This window comes from Cyprinodon variegatus, unplaced genomic scaffold, assembly GCF_000732505.1.
Source record: "Cyprinodon variegatus isolate N-32 unplaced genomic scaffold, C_variegatus-1.0 Scaffold226, whole genome shotgun sequence".
In the NCBI taxonomy this organism is placed as follows: domain Eukaryota; kingdom Metazoa; phylum Chordata; class Actinopteri; order Cyprinodontiformes; family Cyprinodontidae; genus Cyprinodon; species Cyprinodon variegatus.
Genome location: NW_015150679.1, coordinates 19,854 through 47,677, shown reverse-complemented (window position 1 = coordinate 47,677; position 27,824 = coordinate 19,854). Strand labels below are relative to the sequence as shown.

The 27,824-nt window shown below is 41.6% G+C and overlaps 1 protein-coding gene across 6 annotated transcripts in view; it reads left to right on the top strand.

Moving 5' to 3' along the window:
* Positions 1-27,824, top strand: part of tp63 (tumor protein p63) — a 43,592-nt gene that overhangs the window by 12,347 nt on the left and 3,421 nt on the right. For 2 of the 6 annotated variants that reach the window (XM_015380971.1, XM_015380977.1), the window contains exons 1-10: positions 5,834-6,109; positions 7,280-7,348; positions 10,326-10,574; positions 20,486-20,672; positions 20,750-20,865; positions 21,337-21,446; positions 21,529-21,665; positions 21,844-21,926; positions 22,014-22,138; positions 25,802-25,947. In XM_015380971.1, coding sequence (XP_015236457.1) covers positions 5,849-6,109; positions 7,280-7,348; positions 10,326-10,574; positions 20,486-20,672; positions 20,750-20,865; positions 21,337-21,446; positions 21,529-21,665; positions 21,844-21,926; positions 22,014-22,138; positions 25,802-25,947 — 1,483 coding nt within the window. In that variant the 5' untranslated portion in view covers positions 5,834-5,848. Of the gene's footprint in view, positions 1-5,833; positions 6,110-7,279; positions 7,349-10,325; positions 10,575-20,485; positions 20,673-20,749; positions 20,866-21,336; positions 21,447-21,528; positions 21,666-21,843; positions 21,927-22,013; positions 22,139-25,801; positions 25,948-27,824 lie in introns of those variants that run through there. The other 4 variants (XM_015380972.1, XM_015380975.1, XM_015380974.1 and 1 more) reach the window with 4 other exon arrangements.

Here is a 27,824-nt window from a genome sequence, read left to right as displayed (position 1 = left end):
GGAGAAGAAGGAGAAGATTAAATAACATGAGGAATGTAGCAGGAATAGCGGCTATACGCTAGCTGCTACAGCTGATTTTACACTGAGATAAAGCTGTGATCAGCTGTGTGTGGAAGAAGCATCGATTAAGCTGACAGAAAGAGGTCCTCTTCTGTCACAGGTCAGAGTTTAAACAGCCTCACTGTGGAGTAGCTCAATCGACACACGGCGTCCCAGAGATCTAATTACATGTTTGTGTTGAGGTTTGTACTGTTTCACCACACCTCTGCAGCGCACAGGCGCTTTTTCTTTGCTGTTTATAAAACTGAACAAAGTACTCACCTGATCCTAACAACGTCTGCTAAAAACGGTGACAATGACACTGCAGTTATTCATGCGTTTAACTTTTCTCCTTTTAACACGAAAAAATGATAAATGGTGACCGACCTTCGTGACTTTAGTTCTTCTGTTGTGAAAGGAAAATTTCACCCAGCTTGACGTTTAGGCGGGATTATGAACAGAGCATCATACAGCGTTTTAATGCTCCGCCAGTTTGCCTCCAGCACGTGAAGAGATGTTTTTTAAGGTGAGGCAGTTTTGAAATAAGAGCTTCTCATGGTCCAAAAGAACGTTTTGTCAGTTACGAGTTTCTTAACTCAGAGAGGAAAACAGGAGGATATTTTAAGTCTGCTTTGTATCCAGCATCTTTTCCTGTTGCTTATATTTAGATTGAACATATATAATTGTATAATTGCCTTTTTTTTTTTCTTTATTCTTTATGTCAACAAGTGTTTGGCCTAGGCCTTGTCCACAAGGACCAAAAAATTGAATATTTTTATAAAGGCCTTTTCACATAAGTTCACTCAACTCCACATATATTCAAAGAGATGAGCAAAAACACATTATTTCTTCTTGTATTATCTATGAGACACATGCTAGTGAACAAACCTTTATATGGTTTGGGTTTTATAGTGGAAAGCTACAGCTGTCCTCTAGAGTTGTGTAACTTTTGCTTTTTGTTTGGGAACGCTGTGGTCCCAATCAGAGCTGTAGAGATAACAGAGTTCTGACAACTGCAATGACAAGAGGCAACATTTCAACGTGACGCACAGAGCTTATATAGTTTGAGGGAAGCTAGCCACTCAAACTAGCATTTCCATAGACATTAAGCCGGGCTTACACTGTACGACGTTTTTGCCCTCTCCGGGCCGACTTTCCAGTCGTGCTAGAATTTTTAGATCGGGCAGACCTTCAGCCTGATCGTGCGTCGTGTAGTCTACAGCGGGTAACGAGGGGCGATCAGCCTCTCACAACCACCTCCCGATATGGAATCGTGAGGTCGGGAGAAAATCAAACACGTTTGAAATTCAGTCGGCCGTCGTGGGAAAAATCGTTCAGTGGTCATGCGCAAACAAGCATTCTTCTTCTTTTTCTTCTTCTCAGATGAAAACACAGAAGCATGGCAGGGGGAAAATGGAGTTCTCTGTAAAATTGACAGACCGTAGTAGCCACGTTTGCTCAGTCATGTCTTTGTCCAAATACGTAGTCGCCTTTTCCTTTTAGGGCTTTCAGCACAAAATTGCAGGAATTGTCAAGGCAGCGCGTTTCACTCTAGTGAGCTTCATATTCCTCTTCTACTGGTTTGGCTTCTGGATTGACCAGTCCGAGTAGCGCCATCTCACTGCGGAGCTCAGTCCCACGTGGTTTTTAGACGTACAGTGTGAGCAGGTAGATTGCACCACACAGTGTGAGAATATACATCGTGAGCTGTAAACTCACATTGTACGAGGAAACCGCACGGTTTCGTCGTACAGTGTAAGCTGTAGCTGTGTGCAACGATTGAAAAAAATCGCAAAGTGTATGCCGGGCTTTAGTAAACCATTCTTAACAAAAGGAATATAGACAGGAGATCTTAGATATCAAAAAATGCTTTCTGTTTTTACCAAGAGTTAAGTAATAATAATAAAGAATATGTTCGAGATAGATAAAAATGCATCGTTATACATGGTACAATGCATACAAAAAATTGAAATGTAAAGAGAAAAGTATTTGTAAGACTACATCTAACTACGAGCTCTATGGCTCGGATCACAATTTGACCTCCATATGCGTTACCGTTTTATTTTATTTTTTTTATTTAACCTTTATTTAACCAGGAAAAAGAAATCCCATTGAGATTAAAAATGTCTTTTTCTAGGGAGTCCTGGCCAAGATGCAACAAAGTTACATAAGAAACAGAGATACATTCAATTAAAATGACGGGTAGATTAAAAAAATATATCAAGTATAACAATTACAGATCATTGAGGCTGCTTCAAATTCTTTTACTTTCAACTTAAAAGCATTTAAATATAAAAACTCAGTAAACTTCCAGTTCCTTTGTACAAAACTTCCACGCACAAGGAGCTGCTTAGCTAAAGGCTTTCTTCCCTAGTTATGTGCAGCCAAAAGGAACTGGATCTCAGGGCATAAGAGGCCATGCGTTTCTCTATAAGTAAGGTACAAATGTACCATGACATCCATGAGAAAGTGATCCAGTTTTGTTCTTGCTGTTGACTCCAGGAAATATGAAGGAACAGGAGTTATGGGGTACAATTAACAGTATTCAGATTGAAGATGGGTAAACACGGGGAGATTGTGGTGCTTGTGGGTTATAAGGAGAGACTGAGCCTCATAAAAGATGCGTTTTTTTTCTCTACTGAAAATTTTAACCTTTTTTTTTTTCTCTGTGCAGATACACCTAAGTTGTCTCCTTGTGGGCCGACCCTGTTTGATATTTCTTGATGCTTGATACTCTGAGTCAAATTTTTCAGTTTTCCAAAGTAGATCAATGCTAGTTTACTGATCACCAAAGAGAAAAATAAAACTGCTGCAGGCTCTTTGAAGAGGAGGAGGAGTCTATGTAAAATAAAGTAATCGCTGATGTCAAAGCAGATGGTCCCTAACATTTACCATAAAAAAAAGATGCTTTCTTTTGCTTAAACCATTTATGGATTGAAAAGGGTTTTTAGTTTATGATGCACTAAATGCATTGGGAAAACAGAAGAAGGATCTGACCTATCAGCAATCAGAACTGTTGCATCTCCAGCTGTGCTTGCTCCTCCACCTTAGACAAAAATGATCCATTACTCTCTCATATAACTTTTATGTTGTGCAGCTTTAATAGTATCAGCTTTGTTTGTGTTTGTATGTTGTTTTTTTTGGTTGATAATTTTGCATTTTAGTTAAGTATGATGATGAATGCCACTTAGATTAAAAAAAAAAAAAAACAGTGTAAAAAACATTATTTTAAAACACCAGATTGTACGGAAATGACTTCTTAAAAGCAGATTTAAATTGAACAACTTATTTGAGGGATTTTAGAAACTGCCACCCAAGTGATGCTCCATTGACCGCTTGCGTCTGTCACTTGGGATCAGAGCTGCCTGTGTGTTTAGGTCAGGTGTCTGTGCCTACCCAGACACTGCAGCTTGACACCCGATACTAAACTAATCTGGCCGACTTTAGGAACAGGCTCTTAAAAAGGAAAAAACTTTAGAAAAGCCTCTTTTGTCTGAGCCCCTGGATTTGCTGATCCCCCCCTGCAGATCCTATAGAGCCATCCATCGTTTCACATTGTTGCAGCTAATTTTACACTGTTAACAAGGTTGTTTCCTCCCTTACAGAGTACATTATGTAAGATGGATCATTTGATTTGATTTTAACAGAATTAATTTAAAGCCTACAGTGAATTAGAGGCATTTAAAGGCCCATGAGCATACAGCAAACACCCAGCGTTTTAACTCAATTAGTTAAACTAGTTATCCTCATCCAAAACATCTGTTTGACCCTGTGTTAGACTGCAGAAGGAAAGGTCCGTGGAGCTTTTTAAGTGTTGATTTAGCCTTTGTAGCTGTCTGACCTGCAGGCTTGTAGCCTCTGGATTGGAACAGGGTGTGGCTGGTGATTGGGACACTAAATTCACATCGTAGCAGCATTTAAGTTTGCACCCTGACCACAGGACAAGAGTTTCTGCCCTCAGGCTGTGTAGCAATGCATGTGATTTGTGTCCTTCTGATCACTCTCTGCTGTCTAGGTGTGAAGCTGTTGACTCATCAGCTGTGTGCAGATTTCTAAACCCCCCCAACTTAAACTGGTACATTTTTAAATGTTGAAAATCTGAAGTGTTCTACTTTTGCAGTGTTGAAAAAAAGAGCTCCTCATAATTTATGATCACATTTTATGTTTTTCCTGTATCAGACACAAAGTTTAATTGAATTTAAATGTTATGCAATAATAAAGCACAACATGGTGCATGATTAAGTAAAGTTTTCCTGTTGGAAGGTGACCTTTTTTCCTTGTCTTCCATCAACTCGGACAAGCTTCTCTGTCTCTACCAAACGAAATGCTCTGACTCAGCATGATGCTGCCTCCACCGTGCTTTATAGAGCTGATTTATACCCAAAAACCAGGTTGTCTGCGTGTGTGTCGCATTGAACACAAATTTGCCCCCGCCCCTTCTGCAGACACTCTGGTGCACCTCTCCAAAATTGTAGGTGACTGCAGACAGTGCCGCTGACAGGAGGCCTCTGATTGGTCAAATCTACATCCGCTCTACACTATGCGTATTTTCTGTTTGGTTCCTTACTGGCTTGTTTTGTTTCCACCTGGATCCCCGCTCTTTTTTGCCCTCATGTCCCTCCATTGTCGCAAAAAAATGCCCCCATTTCCTCACCGCCTCGGCCGAATCTAGACCCACAGGTAGTTTGTGATTGTCCCTGTTGCATTGTGCCGTGGAATAACATAGCGCCAGTCCACGCTTTAAAATTGAGCGTAAATCAATAATATCTGCAACAAGCTCATTGCGACACACTGCTGCCGTAGTATAACCAGCCCTTCAGTGTTCCACATTTACAAAAACTCAATTTTTTCTATCTAGGTTTTATCTGAACAGGACATGAGTCAGACTTCAAGCAGGGATTCTGGCTTTATTTTAAGCAGTGTTTTCATTTTTTTTTTATCAATTTGTTCCATAAAGGCCAGAATAAAGAATAAAGTTAGGCTCAGCCTGGTTCCTTGGTCTTCGCAATGCTGTTTCTTCCCTAACAAAACCTCTGAGGGCTTCACAGATGAGCTGGATTTATTCTGAAATTGACAGCAGTCAGTAATCGGGTAATATTTAAAGGCAGCTTTTATTCTTTAGTGGAATTACATTTTAAGACTTTAATGTGCATCATCATTTTCAGATTTTTTCATTTGCATAAATGTTGTAAATCTATGTATTGTTTCCCATCTGCGCTGATCGTCTTTCAGCTTAATCCAGAGAAAACATGATATACTGTATGATCTAATAAAAAGAAAGTAATAAGTTTGCATTAATTTTGTTTAAATATGCTTCATCACCAAAAGAATTCAAAGGTTTCATTTTCCAATAAAACACAACGAAAAAGAAAATGAAACAAGTAATTCTTTTTAAAACGACCGTTTTAATTATCAGAGCTACGAGGAAGCTGGTGTCTTAGTGCCATCACCATTACGGCATCTGAGAAACAATGCATGTTTCCAAAACAGACCCTCTCTGGTAGATACAAGCAACCTACAGGAGCCGCATTGTTTCTGCAGAGATCCCCCCCATCCCCATTGATTACAGGATGCAGAGGAGAGTGATTCATATGCAAAACTCCTGTCTGCAGCTGTCACTCTGCAGCCCAGCGTCTCACTCTCATGTTCCCATTATTCCAGGTTAGTTGGTAAAATATCCCTAATGTGCTCTAATGGGTTTTGGTTTTATAAAATGTTAGAGTTGCTTTTTAGATACGAGTCTAAATCAGAACGTTTACCTCCGACTTTAACTCACAGATAAACTAAGGAGAAGACTCTTCTTCTGGGGATGGGTGTGGAGTCAGGTATTGGACAGGTAGCTCCAAACCACTCCCCTCTCTCCTTCAGAACTTATATACGAACTACCCATAGACTCCTGAAGAAGCCTTTGCTCGTCCACTTTGCATCTGTTGCCAGTATCACTCCTTTAGAGTGGGGAAAAGAGATTTGGGGAATCCTGGAGCCAGTGGAGCAAACAGCAGCAGCTCTGCTCAACCTCAGCGCCAACATGTTGTACCTGGAGACAGGGACCACCAATTCTTATAACGAGGTAAGATCGTCCAGACGGTCCACGGTTTTAGCTCCCTTATATTGGACCCATATTTCTGTGGCGCTGAAACAAACATCTGAGGTTAAGGCCTTCTGTTGATTTTCCTTCCTTCCAAGTCCTCATAGGTTTTCCATCCTGTTGACTGAACCAGTGTTCAAACTACACAGTAAATATAACCTAACTATAGATTAAGTAAAAAAAAAAAAATACTTTTTAATATTTTTTTTTATTAATTTCTTTGTTTTTTCTTATCTGTTTATTATTTACACGCATCTTTGTTTGAGAGACAGAGCAGAGGAATGTAAACACCTGAAAATCTTCCTTCAGTCTGTGTTGTGAAATGGCTGCTGTCTAGCTGGGCACGGCCACAGTCAAAGGATGTGATTTGCTTTGTGTCGGGTTGTTTTTTAGGCGGGCATTTTATGTGTAAAACCTGTTTCTAACAGGGTTCAGATTCTTCTGTGGACAGATTTATGCAAATAGGGGCTAAAGAAATCGAAATCATTAAGACTTGTTGATAAAATAAAAAACACAATCGTGATGGTTGGGAGGTTCTTTTCTTTTCATTTTATTAAATCTCAGCTTCTATAATCTTTATTTTGTTCTGCCATAAAATAAAAGCTTGTAATCAATGTAAACAGGGACAATATGCTAAACGGAAGAGTTTTGAAAATCAAACTTATTTTTTTCCTGAAAGCCTACATATATTTTTTAAACAATTAAGGTTTGCAAAAACATCACGACAAAAAAGGTGAGATTTTAGATGTTTCTTTGTAAATTAGACGGTTGTCATAAAGGTAGCGTTTAATGGCTGCAGCTGTCGATTATTTTAGTTCATGAATAATCCAGTGATTGCACATTTTATATGGCTAAGACATATCAAAGAAATCTGCATGCAGTGCTTAGAAATACCACTAGAGGTTTTCTGGATATAAACAATTTAACAACATATATATACATTTATTTTAAATGCATAACAATAATATTTCTGCAGAGTTGAATCACTGTTTTGGGTGGTTTGCTCATCAAACGTCACATTAATTGTTTCTGCCCTGTTTCATTTACCATTATGGTCTGTAACTAGATAAATTAGCTTTAAAACTTCTAATGGGGGGGATAAAAGGTTTCATTGAGGCTTTAGTCTAATACTGTTTCTATTTCTTTCACCAGCCTAATTCTCCACCCAATGCAGATGTTGACTGGTTGATAGACTCTCAGATTGCAGGTTGCAGATTGCAGGTGTGTCACCTCCGTGTCTTTTAAGTTGTAGAGTTGAGGGGCTTCTTTAAGTGGTGTCCACCTCAATACCTGCAGTGCCTGGAGTATCAGGTTGCCCCGTCTCCAGTCTCCAGGGAGCCGCTGCAGTCATTAGAATAGGGCTGGCCAGGCGCTGCTGTTTGGTTCAGGGTCCTAATTGCTTTAATGGTATGTTGATGTAGATACAATCACCTGCTCTGCCCACCCCAGCAGGTATGAGGTGCAGATAGACCCAGTCCCACATCAGCTCCCCCCACCCCTATTGAGCCTTTAATGCCTCCCACCCCTGTGGTCACTCATCATAGCTCCGCTCATGCTCTTAGCAACTGGCCCAAGGATCATGGAGGGTCACTAGAGAGTCTGGAATGGGAGCTATTCTGCCCCTCAGGCCAGGTCTGCTCTGGCTCCTTTTATAATGATCATTGGCCCAATAAATTTAGCAGCAAGAGGATGGTTTGCAGAAGTTAAGTCAGGAATATTGGTGTTTTCGCCAATAATACACCAGTTGGTCAGCTCCTGGTCCGAAAATACTGAAAATTAGGATTTATTTCATAGTTTTTTGAATCAGAGCTTCTGTTTTAAAAAAACTGATGGTCTTAAAGGGGAAGCTTCGATGTAGAAATGAAGATGAAGTTAAACCTTTCCTTTCAGTTGGCTTTGAAACTGCAACCTCTTAAAAAAGAACACAGTTTTCTTCTGTTGTCTATTTCAGATTTTTTATACATTTAAACAAGGTCATTAAAGTTTGCATAAGTGAGAGTTTATGTGTTACTTTCCTTAAGAAATCCCCCAATCTTTGCATGTCTTGGTTTTCCAAGAAAGGCCATAAATACTTGACAGCATCTGTTGAACTCAAATATTTCTTGTCATTGGCTTATCGATAAATACAGAGCAAGACGGAGCATGGAGTAATTTAATGTGTTAGTATGCCATACCAAATGCCAATGTGTTGGCCCTATCAGTACCGTCTAAATTAGTGCTGCCAAGTGTATTTCAGGTATTCCTGATATGCATTATGCATAGTTAGGATTCCAACATTGCATTGAACAGGGAATCACTTTAAAGGTCAGCAGACCTCTTTTTTTTTTTTTTTTCTCCTACTCCTGTTGGCCAGAAACGGTTCACCTCTTTCATCACAGACTGAGAAACAGTGAGAAAACACACAGCCGAGCCGTTCAGCAAAGTTTATTAAAGGCTTCTGAGGAAGCCAAGGCTGCTGATTTACTGAGCTCTCGCTTAGCAGCACATCATCCCGAAGGCCTAAACACAGAGCCGGGCCATAAACAGGAGGAATTTTTAAGAGCCGCTAAAGTGGTTATTAAGCAGTTACTGTATTATAGTGGAATCAGATCTTATGGAGGGAAGCAAAGAGGAACGAAACGTGCCTCACACTAACCTTTTTTTAAAGCTGACACCCCACTTCCAGCCAATTTAACATGAAAATATGATGAGATGAGGTGAGACGTTGTTAACTAGCCAATTATGGCTTTGTCCCCTGCTTGATTTTTTATCTTTGATCCTTACGTTTGGTGTGACGGTGACGAGCGTTGCTTGGGAGTGTGCCAGCAGCTCTGCTTTGTGTTTTAGCTTTTATCTGTGTTTGGTCTCAGACCAGCATCAGCCTTTTTCTTTAGAATGATAATTTCGCATTGATAATTGGTGCCTGTCACATCCCCTATGGCTGCCTCCTGCGTCAGGTGCTGGGGGTGTCTGTGTCATCCCCCTGCCTGAGTGCCTCAGTGGGATTACACCACATTTCAAAGGCTTGCTCTGATATCATCATTCACCCTAACATACGGGAAAACAGGAAACTAAGCCACTCCCTTGTGATTAATTGTAATGTTTATGTAGACTGCAAAAGTTGGGAGTGCTAATAAAGTTTCTCACTTTAAAATGGATGTTCACAATGTCCCTTTTTTTTAGTTCAGCTGTAGGATCATAGGTAGAAGACCTCCTCTGCAGCCCATTGAGCTGAAAACCTCCTAATACATGTGTGTAATTAGCCCTTTGTGAGAGAGTGTGTGTTTGTAGAAGCGGGAGGCTCTCCGGCAGAAAGAGTTTTTCTTTGGGTCTTAGGGTATGTGTCCCCCTCCCACCCCTGCATTCACAAGACACTTGTCTCCTAACACCTGCATACCGCCATAATTGTCCTGCAGAAAAGCTCCTGTGAGCTCTGTTGTCATTGTTTCCGGGCGGGTGGAGGGTGGAAGGTGGAGGCTAAGTGACCCTCATCCACACAGCGAGCTCCCCCGTCCCCCTGTTGCACAAATACACCAAGGTTTACTCAGATGACCTTTTTCCAGGTGTATCAGTCTGACTCTTTGTCTTTGACTCAGTCTGACTCACAATGCCTGGATCCATGAGTAAGAAAGATGGATTATCGATTTATAAATCACTTCCTTTGACAATAAGTTACATAAACCAGGTCCTTTCACCGTGTTTCGCTGGCTACCTGGTATGACACTAACACCTGGCAGTAGGGAGGCGTGAGTCGGACAGCTGTGGTCGGCCGTGCTTGAAATAAACAAGAGGCCCCCGAGAGATTAATGGCTGTTCGAAGAGTCGAGAGACATGGCACCTCGTCCAGGAATGTGCCATTTATAAACGGAAAGGAATGGGGTGAATGGCAAGTGGAGCAAGCAGGAAGGGCCTGGCTCTGAATTCAAACCACCAGTAACAGATTGTTTAATACATCCTTATTGTGACGTTTAAAGAAAATTAAAAGTTTCCGATAAACTTGTTGAAACATATTCTATCAGTTTATGTAGGGCTTGAATGAAGTTCAGTTTATCTTTTCCATCTTATTGTAATTTAAAAGATAGATTCTCAAACAAAAAACTTCCTTCCTGTTTGTGTGATGAACAGCTTTCCGTCTTAGCATTTTAATTGTTAAATTAAGAATAAAATCTCTACTGTATTTACTGAACTTGTTCTTTGTTGTTGTTGTTTTCCTCACTAGTCGCAGTACACAAACCTGGGGCTCCTGAACAGCATGGAGCAGAACAACGGCTCGACCTCTACCAGCCCCTACAACAACGAGCACGCCCAGAACAGCGTGACTGCCCCATCGCCCTACGCCCAGCCCAGCTCCACATTCGATGCCCTCTCTCCATCACCAGCCATCCCATCCAATACGGATTACGCTGGGCCGCACACCTTCGACGTGTCCTTCCAGCAGTCTAGCACAGCCAAGTCCGCCACCTGGACGGTAAGTCTCATCCCCACTCTATATGTTCTTTTTGCAGAAGATGCTCCTCCAGTCTTCTCAGGGTTTGCTGCTTTTCCAGATACTTCTAACAAGTTTAGCAGAAGTATTCAACCTTGGAAGTCTTAAAAATCACCTTAAGTCTAATTCCAGTCACAAACAACTAGTAGTTACTAGTTTTAATCAATTACAATATTTGTATTTCACATAACTTAAAGTTTATTATTATTAGGCTTTAAATAAAAAAAAGAATAAGAAGAGGATGCAGTTTAAAAGAAAAAAGTTAGAATATACATTTTTGTTGTGCATATATTTATAAATATCAATTTGCTCCTGAATCAGTTTTTATATTAAGTTATTAGGAGCCATAGTGGATTGCAATGTAGGCCTGGGCCAGTTTTTAAGAAAATCAAGACTTCATAAATTGATCATTAAGACCTTTCTAGAAGTTCTTTCAGTCTGTTCCAAGTAAAGAGTAACTCAGTTTTCCCTCTCACCAAGTATTTTGGGCTGCTATACCTCACTCTCACTTATTAAAGAGAGACATATTCGGTTGTTTGGAAATATTTGTATTAGCTGCATGTTTTAGAAGCCGACTTCAGGCTTACTATCCTGACTAGTTTTACTCTATAAAGATCCGAAAGACAGCACAGAAAACATACATACTAGAAAAGCACTCCTAAAACTAGCATGAGCTTGTATTAGAGTAAAAATAGATCATGTGTTACAGATATTATAAATATATGCTATGTGATATAATGTATTATTTTTATTTTGCTAGAATATGATATGAGATATAGAATGTTTTACATTATAGATTTTTTTTTGTGTGTGAATGCTGTTATAAAAGTATTTTTATTGGAAGTTTAATATACCAGGATAATCTCTCACAGATTCCTTGCTAGAATATGTTCCTCATTGACTTTATTTAGGTTTAGGAACCTAAACAGTAAAGACTAAGTTGTTGATCTGTCTCTTTGCCACACTGTCAAAGTCAGTTTGAGACAAATTCAGGTAAGTTGGTGATTATGAATTGCCTTTTTTTCTTTTTTAATAACTGTAATGTTTTGCATCACAACCCTCATTTTTTTGCTTCAAATATCTTATCAGCAGTGATGATAAAACAAACCCACACTTTAGTGTTTTTGCTGTCATCGAGTGAATGAGTTTTGCAGGTTACAGGTTAAAGGAACTCCTTTACGTTTGAACTCCTTATCTTACTGCCGATGCTCTAGGCAGATTCAGGTGTACGTTAAAAAGTCATGAGTTTCACAATTGCATTTGGAAAGGGAGGAATGTCACTTTAGATGTATAGCTTCAAATCATGTGTCAACCTCAGGCGGTTCTGGTTAACTAGCTGAAAAAAAGGGAGGGAGGAAGGGGGGAGCATCACTCACCACAGACTCCATTATCACCACTGGGGACATTTACTGCCCTGTTCTCAACCATGTAACCTACAGGTTAGATTAATCAGCTTATAGAAAATAACATGTATCCAGTTTAGTAAGATGTTTATTTTTAGTCCAGCTAGGCAGACATTCCTTCTATTTTTTTTAGAGACTTGGAGGTCTTCCAGGGGTTTTGTTTATAGTGTCTCCTACTTCTCATCTTATCATTCAAGCAGATCAATGGGACCTAACCCAAGGAATGAATCCTTGTTGTGTCTACACATAACATATGGTTTAAATAAAACCTTTTGTTACAAGGAGCCCTTTGAATTGACCCAATTTATTGACTCCAACAGAGAAAAAGAAGCAGCATTTTTTTGTGACAAACAGATCAAAAAGCTGCACAGATTACTGTTAATGTTGGCTTTTTTTGCTAAGTTGTTTGTTGACACGCCAAAAAAGTATGTTTCCAGTTTTTCCATCCCTTTTATTTTATTTTATTTTTTAATAAGATAAAAAGTTTAGTAATTTTGTTTGATTTGCTGCTTGACACATTAATTGTTGATCTAATCTGTTTTGTCTTTTGTTTTATTGATTCGTTAATGGTTAGACAGGTAAACCATCTTAGAATTGGATTTTAATCAGTGAATCAGTGATTCCTGGATCCAGTTTAGATCCTGTATTTGAATTTTTTTTTTTGCAAGTACAGTTAGGGTAATACAGATCACAAACTCTAATTTTCAGTTCAGATTTAACAAATCTGTTTCATAGATTAAAACAATAGTGAACAGTCCTAGAATCCAATCTGCATTCAGAAGCTAACCTCATCCCCTCACCACACACAACCAATAAATGAGGCAGTCCTTGGTTTCGTATCCCAACCCAGAGACCTTTGCTGCATGTTTTCATCCCTTTCCTATGTGTATACTTTCAAATAAAGGCCACTGGAGCCATAAAATTAAGGTATAAAAAATAAAGCCACCTGTAATAGAAGGTCTGTAGATTTTTTTTTACAGTTTGCAGAAAACAGTAAAGATGTAGAAATTTGAATCTGAATAACAGCCCAGAATATTCAGGTCAGTTTGCTCCCGTGTTAATTTTTACCTCCATCTCATAACCAGGTGTTCCCTTTAACATCAAGACTGACAATCAAACCTTTTTTTTTTATGTGCTACCCTTTGTTTATCTGTTTATTTTAGTAAATGAGACTTGTGAATTGTTTTGGAGACAATTAATCATAAAAATTCTTCATCTCATAAATATTATTTAATCATAATTTATCATGTATAATTTTTTTAGATTTTATTCTGTTTTCCATTCATCGTGGTTTTAATCCCTGACTATATCTTGGCCAGTTGTCTGTTATGAACTTGATATAATTATGTGGAAGCTAGAATAACTTGAAGGGACCTTCCTGATGGAATTTTTTATTGTTTTTATTTAACCTTTATTTAACCATGAAGTCCCTTGAGATTGAAATCTCTTTTTCGAGGGAGACCTGGCCAAGACAGCACACCAGTTAAAATACAAACAGAAATACAACATGGACAAAATCTCACATAGAGGAAAAGACAGGTCACATAGGGCAGTTACTTTTTTGAATTACATGACATTTTAACATGGCCTTAAATTCATTCAATGGGACTAGATCATTTAAATGGAGCAAGTTTTGCAAATTATTCCAGGACCATGGAGCAAAGTAAGAGAAGGATTTCTTCCCCAGCTCAGTAAAAACCATTGGAACCTGGTAAGAGCGCCACCTGGTGGAACGGAGATGAAAATGGCTGGAATTTGGCTTGAGGAGATTACATAAATATGCCGGCAGTTTACCCAACATGGCCTTGTATAGAAAAATATACAAATGAAGTTGTCTACGTAGACTTAGTGACGGCCAGCCTACCAGTTCATACAGCGTACAATGATGAGTACGGGAATAGGAGTTAGTTAAGAAGCGCAGAGCACTATGGTACTAGACTGGGTAGATTCCTTTAAATTAAAGGTGGTCAGAGTGAGAACAAAATGTAGAAATGTACCCGAATAAAAACCTTCAGAAAGGTAGCAGAAGTATTAATGTGTCCTCGGTTCACCTACAAGTCGGTCAAAGTTCGCCAGCGTTATGTTGACAAAAGAAGAAAACAAGGTGAGTCGTTGAATCACAACCAGCTCCTCCTGCTCTCTGATTATGAGTGACAGGCCTGAGGGACAACTGTTGTCCATTGCTCCACCCATTTAGTTGTTTATGTGTCTGATCTGCAACAAAAACATTCTGTTTGTTCTGCCGATGTTCCTTAGCTAACAATAGACAGACAATTGCTGTTAAAAAAAAAAAAAAAACGGCGCTTCGGGTGGTTTTTTGGAACAAGTCAGGAGGGGAACAACAGCTGCAACATGGAGAATTAGGATGTCACAACTACAAGGATTGCATCACGGACCTTCTGAGACACCATGATGATTACGTAAAGAAATCCTGAATCACCAACATTTTTTTACAGACCTGAGCTTTTATTGAGGCGGCTCAGGTCTTCCCGTCAGCTCTGATTTAAAATGGTAAAATCGGGGAGTGCTCTCCTTACTCACTCGCCACGCCAAGTGTGGGATTGCATCGTTCACCTAATTCCCACACCGCCTCGCTCATCCCTCTCATTTTCACAGCCCAAAAACAAAAGTGTTTGTCTCATTTAGAGTAAGGTGGTTGAGAGTTGGTTCATGAGAGGCACGCCCCAGAGCCTGCTTTACTACACATCCCATAATAGACATGGGGTGAAACAGACTAGTGTCCCAGAGTCACAACACATGATGTAAGACTGGTTGGTTCGGTCTTACTCAAAGTGGAAAAGCAGCGGATTACCGTGCTTAATGTTGTTACACTGGATGAAGGGCAGATCTCCCAACAAACACCTTGACTTAATGTTTACCGATTTACAAAGAAATATTGCTTAAAACACCTGCTTTACATTGCAAAAATTATAAATACTCTGTTGAGTCTGCAGATTTTTCTTTTAACATGGCTTCTAAGAGATAACATGGACTTAAAAATAAACTAAAAGCCACATTTTTTGCAAAATTTGCTTAAAATATATTTTTATTGGAATGTTGTCTTTCAGCCTTCCTGTATCCGTAGCCTAAAATAAAGTTTAGCTGTAATAATTTTCCAAATTTGCATCAGTCAGGAGTAGTGAGACACGGTGGTAGTGCTATTATGCTGAGGGCTGTTTTCTGGCTGAAACAAGGGGAATTAAGAAATAAATTGCTCTGTCTTCCTGTCAGCTTTTAGCTACGCTTACATTGACAATAAGTAACTGGTGTCTCAATATTTAAATATTGTTATAGACTGTTTCTTACTGCGATTGGCCGTTTCATTCCAATTACTAGTGTGTAATTAAACTACAGTCTGATTATATATACATTTTTATTTTTATCTGAATAAATTTCAGTCTAATGGAGAACTTGTGTGCGTCTAAGCACAGCTGCTGTCAGGTGTCTGCAAGAAAGCTGGCACTGAATGTACTTTCTTTTCATTGATCCTAATGAAGCATGACTTCATTTGAGGATTATTTATGTTTTAAAACGAAAACTTTCAGAACTAGAAAATCTAAGAGGGAAAAGGAATAAGGACAAGAAATGAGCAAGAGATGTGTAGAATCAGGATGGGAGCAGCCTCTTGTTGAAGAGAGCTTAAATAAAACAAGGGTGTGAATTGATGCAATCTGGAGTTTGTGGTTCCTCTCCTTTGTTTGATGTTTTTTTTTTTTCTACCAATAGATTTGATGCTTTTTTTTCTTATTGTGTTGAATTTGACTTGTTAATATAGTGTGGTTTTATCATTTCTAACAGAGTTGTGTGCATGTGCCACACGGGTTAAACCCATCTCAGCTTTGCTGGGCTTTCAACCTGGATCCGAAGATTAATGGGACTAATAACATTCATCAGCCATGACAGCTCTGCCTCACTTAATTATAATTCTTGTTCTGTTGATTTTCCTCATGGCCTCACAGGGAGTCCTTTTCAGCGCTCCTCTGCAGAGGCCTACCTCATGCTAAAGACGAGTGATTATAGTGTCGGTTCTCATCTTGAAGGAGGCTCCCTCATCTGATCTCAGGAGCTCTTTCTCAAAGCTCCCCTAATCTCAGCCCAATAGCTCAATTGCCGGACTGACGGACGGATGGCAGAGAGCCACCGAAGATGTCACCAGCGCAGCTTTGCTTGCTGCATAGATCTGCTAATGCTCCCTTTTTGAAAGCTTGAGGGATCTTCCACAGGACTTATTGGACTGTGTACTGTACTTTTTGATGACTGTTCTTATGGAGACACACCTAATCCCTAACCCACACCTTAACCTCTTCCTGTCTAGAATGACACACACACAGTAGACGCACAACACGTCAACTCTTCCCAGAATGTCTCCCACACAGCGCTCTTTCCGACAAACCCTCACCCATTGGTCAGAGGAAAGCAGAAGGTCAAACGAATGAGCGGCCTGGCGATGTATAATGAAGTGTCTCAAATAAGGCGACCATTGTCAGCTCAAAGATTGGTTGTGTTTGCTGTGTGTATTATCTGCCACCAAGCGCGGTCAAAGGAGAGGAATGTCATGGTCTGGGCTATCACTGGGACTCTGCAGAGCTCAGAGGGATTACAGTAATGGATTGAGGGCCTGTAGGTAATACTTGTGTAAATACTACGTGCCTCTTTTCTGAACCCTGTGCTCTCGTAGAGAGCTCTTGTCTCTTTTTGAGGAGAGTTAAGCTTGATGGCTGGATCTCACATTGCGCCGGAGGAGGAGGAGGAGGGCCTGTGAATGCTCAAAGAGAAGAGTGTTCCAGCGAAAGGCGACAAGACGCAGCTTGCCCCTGGAACATCTGCGGGCCCGTCCCACGCCTCGCAAAATTGGGCTGAGACTTGTTTGTGTCAGGGAGCTTGTCACGACTCGCCCGTCAAAGCAAGACAAGCCCTGAGAGCTTTAGATGGGAAAAGGTGGAGGGGAAATTTTTAAAGGAAGAGTTGGAAAGATTTTATGACAGCTTTGGGATCTCTCCATGATCGTCATGGAAAAGCACGTTCCTCTATAGCTACAGTTACCAGACTCATGTTTTTTGGCTCGGCGCTAAGAAACCTAGCATGTTCTTCTTCTTCCATTGTTGTGTTTCTTTTTTTTTCACTCTTTTGTCTGTTCCCTCCCCTAATTCCTGTAATCAGTTTTCCTTCTCTGTCATTTTCATCTCTGTCTGTTTGTAGTTGCAATAAGAAGGAATATTTTCCCCCAACACTGTAAGGCAACCAGACCCACGAAACCTTTTTACTTAGAATAAAATTAGACATAATTTGATGTCAGTTTAACAGTTTGGGTTAGATGGCAGTTGTATTGCTTATTTTCTCACCCAAAAGGGTTGAGGAAGGGGGGGAGTGATGTGTATTGGATCTCCAGTCTACGAGAGGCCACAGGGCAGCGCGCAGGTTAGCCTCAGGACGCGTGTCATCACCGTGATCGGGTGGTCGAGATAAGTCCTGCTGACGACGGGCGAGCATTTTCTACACGGGGGGGATGGAAGCATCCTGCTACCCTCCACAATGTTTTATTCGTTTAAAGTTTTGCTCTAAGAAGCAGTTTATTTCCTCTGCCTCTTAAAAAAAAAAGAGGAAAGGGGGAAAAAAAGCAAACTTTTTGGGATTATTGTTGATTTAAACAGGTTGGTGAGAAGCTCCAGGCATGACATGACATGTCAGGTATGAAGAAGACAAGACCAGAGGCGCCAAACAGTGCTTGTTTAAGGCCTGATGTTTGTCAGGACTTGACTCCTGCATGCGCCCGCAGCGCCTGTCAGGGAGAGAGGAACGCTACAGCTGTGGGCCTGCCTCAACCTGCGCTGCAAAGGAAGTGTCTTCTTCTCTCTTTTTGGGGAGAGTTCAGCAGGATTTTAGAAAGAAGAGGCACACAAACACGAAGGTTTTAAACTCCATGCAAAGTCGCCTCGGCAGTCTCCTGCTCCCATTCTGCTTGTTGGCTTCCACTAACAGGCCATAAACAGCTTCTTCAGGTTTGTTGCGTTTCGTGGCTCGCTGCCACGCGTGGATGTCCAGCGGCGAATCACGTGCGATGGCTGCAAACAGTTTTTCTTTGAAATGAATGTGATTAAACAGCTCTGCTTTGTGCGCCGTGTTGTTTCTGGGCTGTGTAATTCACATTGTGACCAATGAAAGGCCCATAATTACATGTTAAGATCTTAGCGCCGCGCCCTGTGTGAGCCACTGGATCCCATCAGTCAACCGGCCGTCCTCCACCCTGAACGCTGCCTGCTGCTCCCAGCAGCACCTCCTGCGCTCGCTCCCCTCTCAGCAAACGGCACCAGCAGCACATAGCTGTGCTCTTAAAGTTTGTAGCCTGAGGGCTGGGATGATTCTCTGCTCTGAGTTTGCGCTTCTATGTGATTTGAGGTGAAAGACAAATGAGATATTATCTAACCAAACTTTAAACGTCTGATTAGATTATTGTGCTTCGACTTTTGTTGTTTTTTTTATCTTAAGCTGAATAAATCCAGCTATCTGTTATTTTCTCCAACCACCATAAAACAACCCTTTTTTTCAGGCAGCACTTCTGTCTTACTTTTCGCCTCTTAATCCTCGGCTCCCCTCTGTTCCCCAGCCCCTGCGCTTGGCTTCTCCACCTCATTTAGCTGATTGACAGAGCCGTACGGGGAGTATCAGGTTAGAAGCGAGGAGACAAGCACCACTATTTATCTTAAGTCCTTTTTTTCCCTTCTTCTTCTTAAGGAGAAATTGTTATTTGAAAAAAAAAAAAACATTTAGATTTAAAAGTCACTGAATCCTTTAAAGTCACAATCCCTTTGTGTTTAGGTTTTGTTTTAATTTGGTTATCTACATGGAGGGAATTTGAGCACATTGTGAAACAGCAAACAGTTTGAAATTGAAAGCATTAATCAGCCCTCTTTACTTTAATGCCCTTGAATAAAATCCACTAAAACCAGAAATCCACCCTTTTATGCAGAGTGTGGTGCAGCTGCAAACCACTAAGACATTAATCAGGAACCTTAACTGACTCTGGAGGAGCTGCAGAGTTTCCTGGGGATTTGAGGCTCTGTATGTTTTCCTGGTCTGCAGGAAAACAATTAAAAACCATAACTTCAGCTTCTTTGCATGTGAGCATTCAGTTCTAGAGAGTACTGACTTAGGGAGGCTAAGAATCAACCTAAATGGCCATGTTTGCGTGCACAAACACCTGATTTTGTTTCAGTTTTTTATCACTCACATGAAAAAACGACAGGATAAGGAAACAGGAAAGGAGTAGTATGCAAAACAGCTCTTTATGTAAGTGCATAAAACAGCCTAAAGGGTTTAAACCCATGCATCCCCTGTCATGTGTTGGTCTACTACATAAAACACATTTCTTACATGTGAAAAAAGCTTTTTATGCTTTATCAAGGCTGTGATTTGTTTAGTCAGAGTTAAAAGAACTGCTGGTTTGGTTGGTTTTCTTGGTAATAAACAGGTTTTGCTTGGAGGGAAGAGTAAGATGTGTGTGTGCCAAGTTTGTGTAACATTACAAATCAACACATCCTGGTTCAGGAAAAATTCCCCGATTCCCTGGAATCTTATGTTGCGTTATTATCAAACAGCCCCTGGCGTCTTCCTTACTTTTTTTTATTATTATCTTAAATGTGCTTTTTTTTCTCTCTCTCTCTCTTTCTCTCTAAAATGAAGCTGACAGGAAAATATTCACCTCCACCCCCAGCCTGTGTCTTCTGCACACAGAGGATTTAAAGCTCTGCTTACATAGCAGTGATTTGAATGGTTTGTTTACACAGTTGGGTTGCGCCTATTAGTAACAATTCAGTCTTTTCTGATGGCTTACTGCTTATCAATCCCAGCAGTGCCAGGGATCAAGGCACATCCATTATTTATGACTTTTGGCTCGCACACCTGAACGCCAGCCAGTTTGCGTTTGAGCAACCATCACATTTCGGCATCAGTCACGGATGGATCTCGCGATTAGGCCTCCACTCCTGCACTCAGACCTAGAAGCGATTCATTTTCATCCAAGCGCACAAGTAGGACCTGCAGCCATCCTAATATGCAGCTAAAGCCTGCCAGCCCGCTTCAGAAGAGCTGCTCTGTATGATGAGTAGCCATCAGATGCTCCCGCCTCTTAAGATGAAAGCCAGGACCCCTGTTTAATTGCTCCTGGAGGGGGTCCATTTTATGGCGGAAGTCCCAGAGGCTCTCTCTAAGACATCTTTGAGGTTACCAATACACACTTGTTGCAGCAAACCTCCTGTGTGTTTATTTATGTAGGTCATAATCACAGTGTTGCATTTATCCCTTTTTTCTCCAGGGCAACCAAAGGTGTTCAGTCGGGGGCAACAGGTGTTGCAAAGATAAATCTGTTGGAAATAATAAATGCAAACTGTGAAAAAAAAAAATCTGAAGCAGCCTCAGAGCAGAGAGCACTTCCTGTTTGCTGCACCTGGTTTGAAACGTTTGAAGCTCTAATGTTTGTCCTTCTCTTTCTAGTACTCTACAGACCTGAAGAAGCTCTACTGCCAGATCGCAAAGACCTGCCCAATTCAGATTAAAGTGCTCACCCCACCGCCGCAGGGCGCCGTGATCAGGGCCATGCCCGTGTACAAGAAAGCTGAGCACGTGACGGAAGTGGTGAAGCGCTGCCCGAACCATGAGCTGAGCCGCGAGTTTAACGATGGTCAGTAAGAAATCTCCCCTCGCTTGTTGTTTGTGACGGGAGGCAACGTTTAATGACAGAGGTCGCTCCGCCAACAGGTCAGATCGCGCCGCCCAGCCATCTGATCCGGGTGGAGGGAAACAGCCACGCTCAGTACGTGGAGGACAACATCACTGGACGGCAGAGCGTGCTAGTGCCGTACGAACCACCGCAGGTGAGTCCATCGTTTTAAGGGTCTCACACTTAGAACTGGAGAATAAAACTCATTTTATGAGCATTTTTTATGATAGGCAAACACATTAGGGGTTCAGTGCATGCAAGTTTTAAGGATGTGTTTGAGGCATTTTACCAAATACCTCCACTAATCAGAGGAAAATCATTTGTGCTCTGATTTAAAGTCTTCCCCATGAGAACTAATTTCTGCTTTTTTTTTTGTATACTTGCAAAATTGATCTAGATCCATGCATAGATTGTTTGGAGATGCTTTCCTTAATTAATAAGAAAGCTGCTAAATTAAGGATGATAGTATGAAAAAAAGGTTTTTACAGCAGGATACCAGCTTTAAAATGTAAAATATACTTATAAAATGAAAGACTTTTAGCAGGTTTTATGTGGAGATGTTGGCCAAAGCTCAAACGGAAAGAATAAATCTGATTTCTGTCTCTGTCTTTGTTTTCTTCTTCAGGTCGGGACCGAATTTACAACAATTCTATATAATTTTATGTGCAACTCGAGCTGCGTGGGCGGAATGAACCGGCGCCCAATCCTCATCATCGTCACCCTGGAGACCAGAGAGTAAGACACACTTCATGGTTCTCAGTAGCCCGTGGCGTCCGTTTAGTTGGTGTCTGACCGAGGCTCGGTCTGCTCTGTGCAGTGGACAGGTTCTGGGCCGCCGCTGCTTCGAGGCCAGGATCTGCGCCTGCCCGGGCCGAGACCGCAAGGCGGATGAGGACAGCATCCGCAAGCAGCATGTAACGGACAACTCAAAGAGCAGTGAGGGTACGAAGCGCCGTAAGTAGGGCTGGGGCTGGTGACGGGCTGATGAGCTTTGGCTTTATGTGACGTGTCTCAGACACTAACAGCACCCCTCCGTCTGCTCCCCTGCTTGATTCTCCTCCTGTTCTGGCTCAGGCTTAGAGTTCAGCGCTACACCAACCTTTACTCACTCGTTTTTCTCTCCGCTTTTCAGCTTACCGCCAAATTTCCCAAAGCATCCAGATGTCCACCATCAAGAAGAGACGGTCAACGGATGAGGAAGTTTTTTGTTTACCAGTAAGCCTGAATTGCTGTTTATCTCCTAAAATCAAAAACGTGTTTCAGCTCAGAACTGCTTCTTAACTGCCTCTGTTCGGCCCGCAGATCAAAGGTCGTGAAATCTACGAAATGCTGGTGAAAATCAAGGAGTCACTGGAGCTCATGCAGTTCCTGCCTCAGCACACAATAGAGTCGTACAGACAGCAGCAGCAGAACCTCCTTCAGAAACAGTGAGTGCTCGCTGTGATTCCTCTAAAGAAGTAGCAGCAGTAGTGGAAATGCACCGATCATCTTCTGGGGCCAATTTGAATCTCTGATCAGGGACATTTCAGGGAAGCCGTTATTATTTCACTTTCTATAAATGCACTATAAGCGCCATGAAACAGGCAAGAGACTGCTGTTCTATTCAGTTTGTCTCTGTTATTAAATAAACCGAATTAATACATAAAGGGACCAGAATTAAAAGCATTTATAATATATCTATAGGCAAAGGCGATTTAGATGATTTGTTTTCCTAAAATTAGCAATCAGCTTGTTCACCTTTTCTGACTGCAAGCATCAATTCATTAACTACAAAGTTGTAAACATCTCCAAGCCAGACATTTTCCATAAAACAAAATCTCCAAAGGATAAAGTAGAAACACTTTAGGCAGTGTTTAGCGCACATGACCCATGTACGTAGGCCTTAAGGGTTGGTTATAGTCCCGCAGCTGTGTGTAGGGGTGTAAATAATAATCGTTTTGTATCGATGCATCGATCCAGCAGCCGACGATCCGATGCATCGACACGTCTGCATAAGTATCGATTCATTTTTTTGTTGTTGTTTTTTTTCCTCCAGTCTACTTTTATCCACTTGCTCCTGGACGTAATTCTGACTCCCGTGCTGCGGTAGCTTTAAACCTAATTTGCCCTCCTACCTCGCTTCCTTTAGCCCCTATCCTCTTTCCACATGCACACACACTCGCGTAAACACTAGGCAAGACAGACATGGCTGAGGAAACGAAGATGATATCGAAAATAATCGAATTGTTGGGTCAGGAAATCGATTCTGAATCGAATCGCCATGATGGGTGTGATTTATTAGCCTTGTGAGACCATCCTGATCTCGCGAGCTTTCAAGGTTTCACTCGCAGATCAGTCTGGAGACTCTCCGTTACAGAAAATTTGGAGCCGTTCACCAAACGAACGTCCAATCAGCGTTGGCTTTGAGGCGGGTTGAGGTGTAACGCAACGAGAAGCGCGACAGTTCAGTCTAAAGAACATGGCGGCTTCAGCCGATGAAACTAGCGTTAGCGTGGCTATCGAGCAAGTTTTATCGGAATAACAGAGTATTTCTTCACTGAAAGAAGAGCAAAACACTGTTCTGGAGGCTTTTCTCAGAGGAAGGTTTTCAGATGGATATGCGAGCAAATCCATCTGGCGGAGTCAGGTTAGTGATTTACACCCCCAGCAGTGTGTCACAGTGAGCTTGTCGCAGATATTTTTGATTTATGCCCAATTTTGAAGCATGGTCTGTGCTATGTTATTGCACGCAACAACGCAAAAGGGACAATCACGAACTAGCTGTGAGTCTAGATACGGCCGAGGCAGTGAGGAAGTGGGGGCAAGTTTGTGCGACAACGGAGGGACATGAGGGCGAACAAAAGCGGGGATTGAGGTGGAAAAAGAGTCCCAGCGTTCTTGCGCATCTCTCACTTCTAGTTGGTCCGTCTTCACAAGTCGATTTCCACAGTGGTGGTCATACAAACAAAACAAGCCGGTAAGCTACCAAACAGGAAATACGCATAGTGTACAGCGGATGTAGATTTAACCAATCAGAGGCCTCCTGTCTGCAGTCACCTAAATTTTTGGAGAGGTGCAGCAGAGTGTCTGCGGAAAGGGCGGAAGCATATCTGCGTAAACTGCGACACATGCAGACGACCTGGTTTCTGAGCATAAAACAGCCTTTTAGTCCTCGACGCGGCCGACCCGGGTTCGATTCCGACCTATGGTCGTTTGCCGCATGTCTCTCCCCACTCTCTCATACCCCCTTTCCTGTCAGCCTAATGTCCAAAAAAAAACTAACGGAAAAAAACCTGAGCCACTAGCGCCAAAAGAAGCTACAAAAAAAAAAAAAGTAGAAACATGTTGTTGCTCCTTCTGTTAGCTCCCTCTTCATCGTGATCAAATTAAAGACGGTTTTCTTAGCGGTCAAGCTGAAAACCAGCCAATCCTGGCTCACCAGCTGATCATCAGTGCATTTCTACCTCCTAGATTTAACTCCTTCCTCGTTTTCTGTCTCTACTTCCTAAACGGCATGTTTTACTGACCGACCCCAGCTGAATGCCACTAACTGACTGATCTGTTGCTGGAGGATTGGATGATGAAAAAGTGGCTTAGAAAAAACATCAGATGTTCTGCAGCTGCAGAGAAGCTAAAGCTGCCAGCCTGGCGTTAAAAGCTGCCAGACGGGACGGGAGCCAAAGCTGATGAATGGTGACAAGTGTACCTGTCTGTGTCTCTGTGAAGCGAGAAGGTTTCAGTGGTACATGATAGCACCTCTGGGTGCTCTGCCAGCTTCATCTGTTGGCCTCGGTGTTGTTAAAAGATGCTCCAGTTTTCCTCCCACCGCCTGTTTAACTTAAACCCATAGAACCCAGGAGACAGGCCTGCCATGGTAATTACTGCTTACGGACAGGTTCCCCATTAAGGGGCTGACAGCCGCGCTGTGAGGTCATGCTTACATCGCCTTTGTTTTTTTCTGCTTCCTAGCAGCTCTGCAGCTCCAGACGTTTAGCAGATCGAGTATCAGTTGGTTCCAGTCCAGAACAATGTTTGGACTTTACTCCCAGCTTCCTGGTTGTTTCTAGAATCCTAGTTGCTGCTCTGGTTGTTAGTGTTTAATTCCCCCTGCATTCACATGAACCCCCCCTATCTGGGAATTGCCTGGTGATGAAAAGCTGTGATGTGTGTGTGTACGCTGCCATCTTCTGGCCGGTTAGCTGTACTGCAGTGGTTTGGTTGTCATGTCTGTGAGAAGTTTGTGATCCAACTCTGTTTACTTTCCTGTTTCCTTCACCCCTGTGGACCTCCACAGTGTCTGTAGCTGCTTTCTCCTCCTGCAGTGAGCCCTTACTCCTGCTCTCTCTCTTGTCTCTGGTTCCTCCCTGCAGCCTGATAAAAAGCCGACTGGGTAGCCAGCTCCTGGAGTCTGCAGGAGAGCAGAGGCGGCGCTGCAGCTCCTCCTGAAACTCAGCACCACATTCCTCCTCCTCATCTTCCTCCGACCTACTCCAACCTCCTCTCTGTCTACTTTTTCTGCCATTTTTACCCCCCTGATCTGTCCTTTCTTCTGGGATGTCCCCTCCTCATTTTGCTGGACAGACTTGTTTGACTGAGTTGCATGCCGTTTGTGAAGCGTTCCCGTCTTTCAGCCTTTAGGCTGAGGTTTGTACAGGAACACCGCCTGATTGTTTTGTTTTTTTAAACTTGTATTTGAATACAGAGATACGTAAATAAATGTTTGGAGCCTTTGCATTGTCATGAGAGCTGGACTCAAACCTTTCTGTTGGTTTTGTTTTTTGATTGTAAAGACACAAGTAAAAACTATTTGCTAGTGCAGGTCATGTCTTTTAAAGTCACTGCAGGACAGTTTGTGTGTTGAACATGGCTTCTTTGTAGATCAAGCTTGAGATGTGCACCATGTGACTCTCTGTTTGAAACAGATCATTTTATCCTGCTGACTTCTGCACTTTCATAATCTAATGGAATAAATGGCTTTTCCTGATGGTGTTTGATTCTCTTTCTGTTAATGAAAAAAAAGCAATAATCATGAAGTAAAGCAGAACGCGTATGAGAATGAAGAGATTCAGAGATGTTTCTAACAGGCGCTCACCTCCTCTCTCCTGCTCCAGGCCCTCCATGCAGTCCCAGCCCTCCTTCGGCTCCACCTCCCCGACTCACGGAAAAGTCAACAAGCTTCCGTCTGTGAGCCAGCTCATCAACCCCCAGCAGCGCAACACGCTCACCCCTTCCAGCATGTCTGGAGGCCTCACAGACAGTAAGTGTTCCTGTTTCTCTTCTTCAGCCGTCTCTCCCCTTCACACGCTCCCAAACCAAACCATCAGGACCTCCTGCATGTCCGAGCATAAATCCTCCCTCCCCTTAAAAAAAAAAGCTTCAGATGTTGCCGTGGGACTTCTAGGAAGTTTCTCGCTAACAGAGTCGATGCACCAATCAGAGCTCTTTAAATAAACTGCAGAGACGGAGACGTCTAAAAGGAGCAATAATCAACCATAATGATCCATCTGATAACCTGATGAATGAACCGCTAGAGAGCCGCCTCCCTCCAGGAATCTGCAAACATTTACATGATTCGTTGACTGGTTTTAATTATAAAGGAGACTACAAAACGATCGATTGTTCATCTTTATCCAGAGTGGAGGCGACGACACACTGTGAGAAAACCAGAGGTTTTACACTGCAAAAAATATACATCTAAGCCATTTTTTCCTTAAAAAGAAGTCACTTTTTTTCTTGAATTGAGGAGGAAAGGGAGATACTTTGCCAATGGAACAAGACAATTTACATTTAAAATCAGAAAAAACATTTGCTTTGTCTCATTTTAAGTGCACATTATCTAATTATTTTATTTTAGGAGTAAAAATACTCATTCCATTGGCAGTTCATCTTATTTACCTGCTCAAATTAAGGGTAAATACACTAAATTTAAGACATTTTTCCTCATTTCTAGATCATTTTTGCAGTGTACTGCAGTTAAAGTAGAAACTAAATGACTTTAGTAAAACTAAATGGCTGCTCAAGTGCTGAGTCACTGTTGGTTCGTAAAAATCTGACTCATGTTTAAAATGATGTAATTAGACAAGTGAGAGCAGATTCTGCTTTTGCAAATTTTATAATTAGACAAAAGAATTAAAATAATAAGATTTCAAAATATTTGGTGCAGAAGGAACTATTCTGCACTTGCTTGTTAGGAAAGGATAAAGAACCTCCTCTGATAATATCTGCTGGATTTTCTCCTCATCTTAAAGTAGATCAGGTTATTTCTGGCAGCTGGAGTAACCAGAAAAATAAAGACTAGTGAGAATCTAACAACAATTTTACATCATTAAAAGTAAAAAGTAAAGTAATACTAATCCTAAAAATGATATTGGACAAACTTATTTTTTTTGCCATCTGTATTGGCCGATTTTTGCCGATTAATACATTTTTGGTTCTTTTATTTCTGTTTAAAATGAAACCTGTGTAACATTTTAATTTACATCTTTTTTATCATGTAAATTGAGGAAAAGGGAATATTAGCTCCAAGAATCTGCTTTCAAATATCAGCAGCACTTCTCAGGTATCTGTTCGACTGCTGTCTAAATAATCCTAATCAGCCTTAAGCCGGGCTTACACTGAATGATTTTTTTGTCCCTTTTCGGGACGACTTTCCGGTTTTGCGACAGTTTTTTGATCGGGCCGACTTAAAGCCTGATCGTGCGTGTCGTGTACAGGGGGTAACCAGGGGCGATCAGCCTCTTACAACCACCTCCTGATCAGGAATCATGAGGTCAGGAGAAAATGTTTGATTTTTTAGTTGACTGTCGTGGACAAATTGCTATTCTTCTTCTTCCTCTCAGATAAAAACACAGCAGCATGGCGGGGGTGCGAGTGAAATCGAGTTCTTTCTGTAAAATTGACAGATCGTAGTAGCACGTTTGCTCAGTCATGTCTTTTTCCAAATACGTCGTCGCCTTTTCTTTTTAGGGCTTTCAGCACAAATTGCACAAATCGCCCATGCAGCACATTTCACTCTAGTAAGCTTCATATTCCTCTTCTACTCATTTGGCTTCCGGATAGACGAGTCAGAGCAGCACCACCTCACTGCACTGGAAAAATTATCTAGAAATAAGTAAAAATTTCTTAAATTAAGTG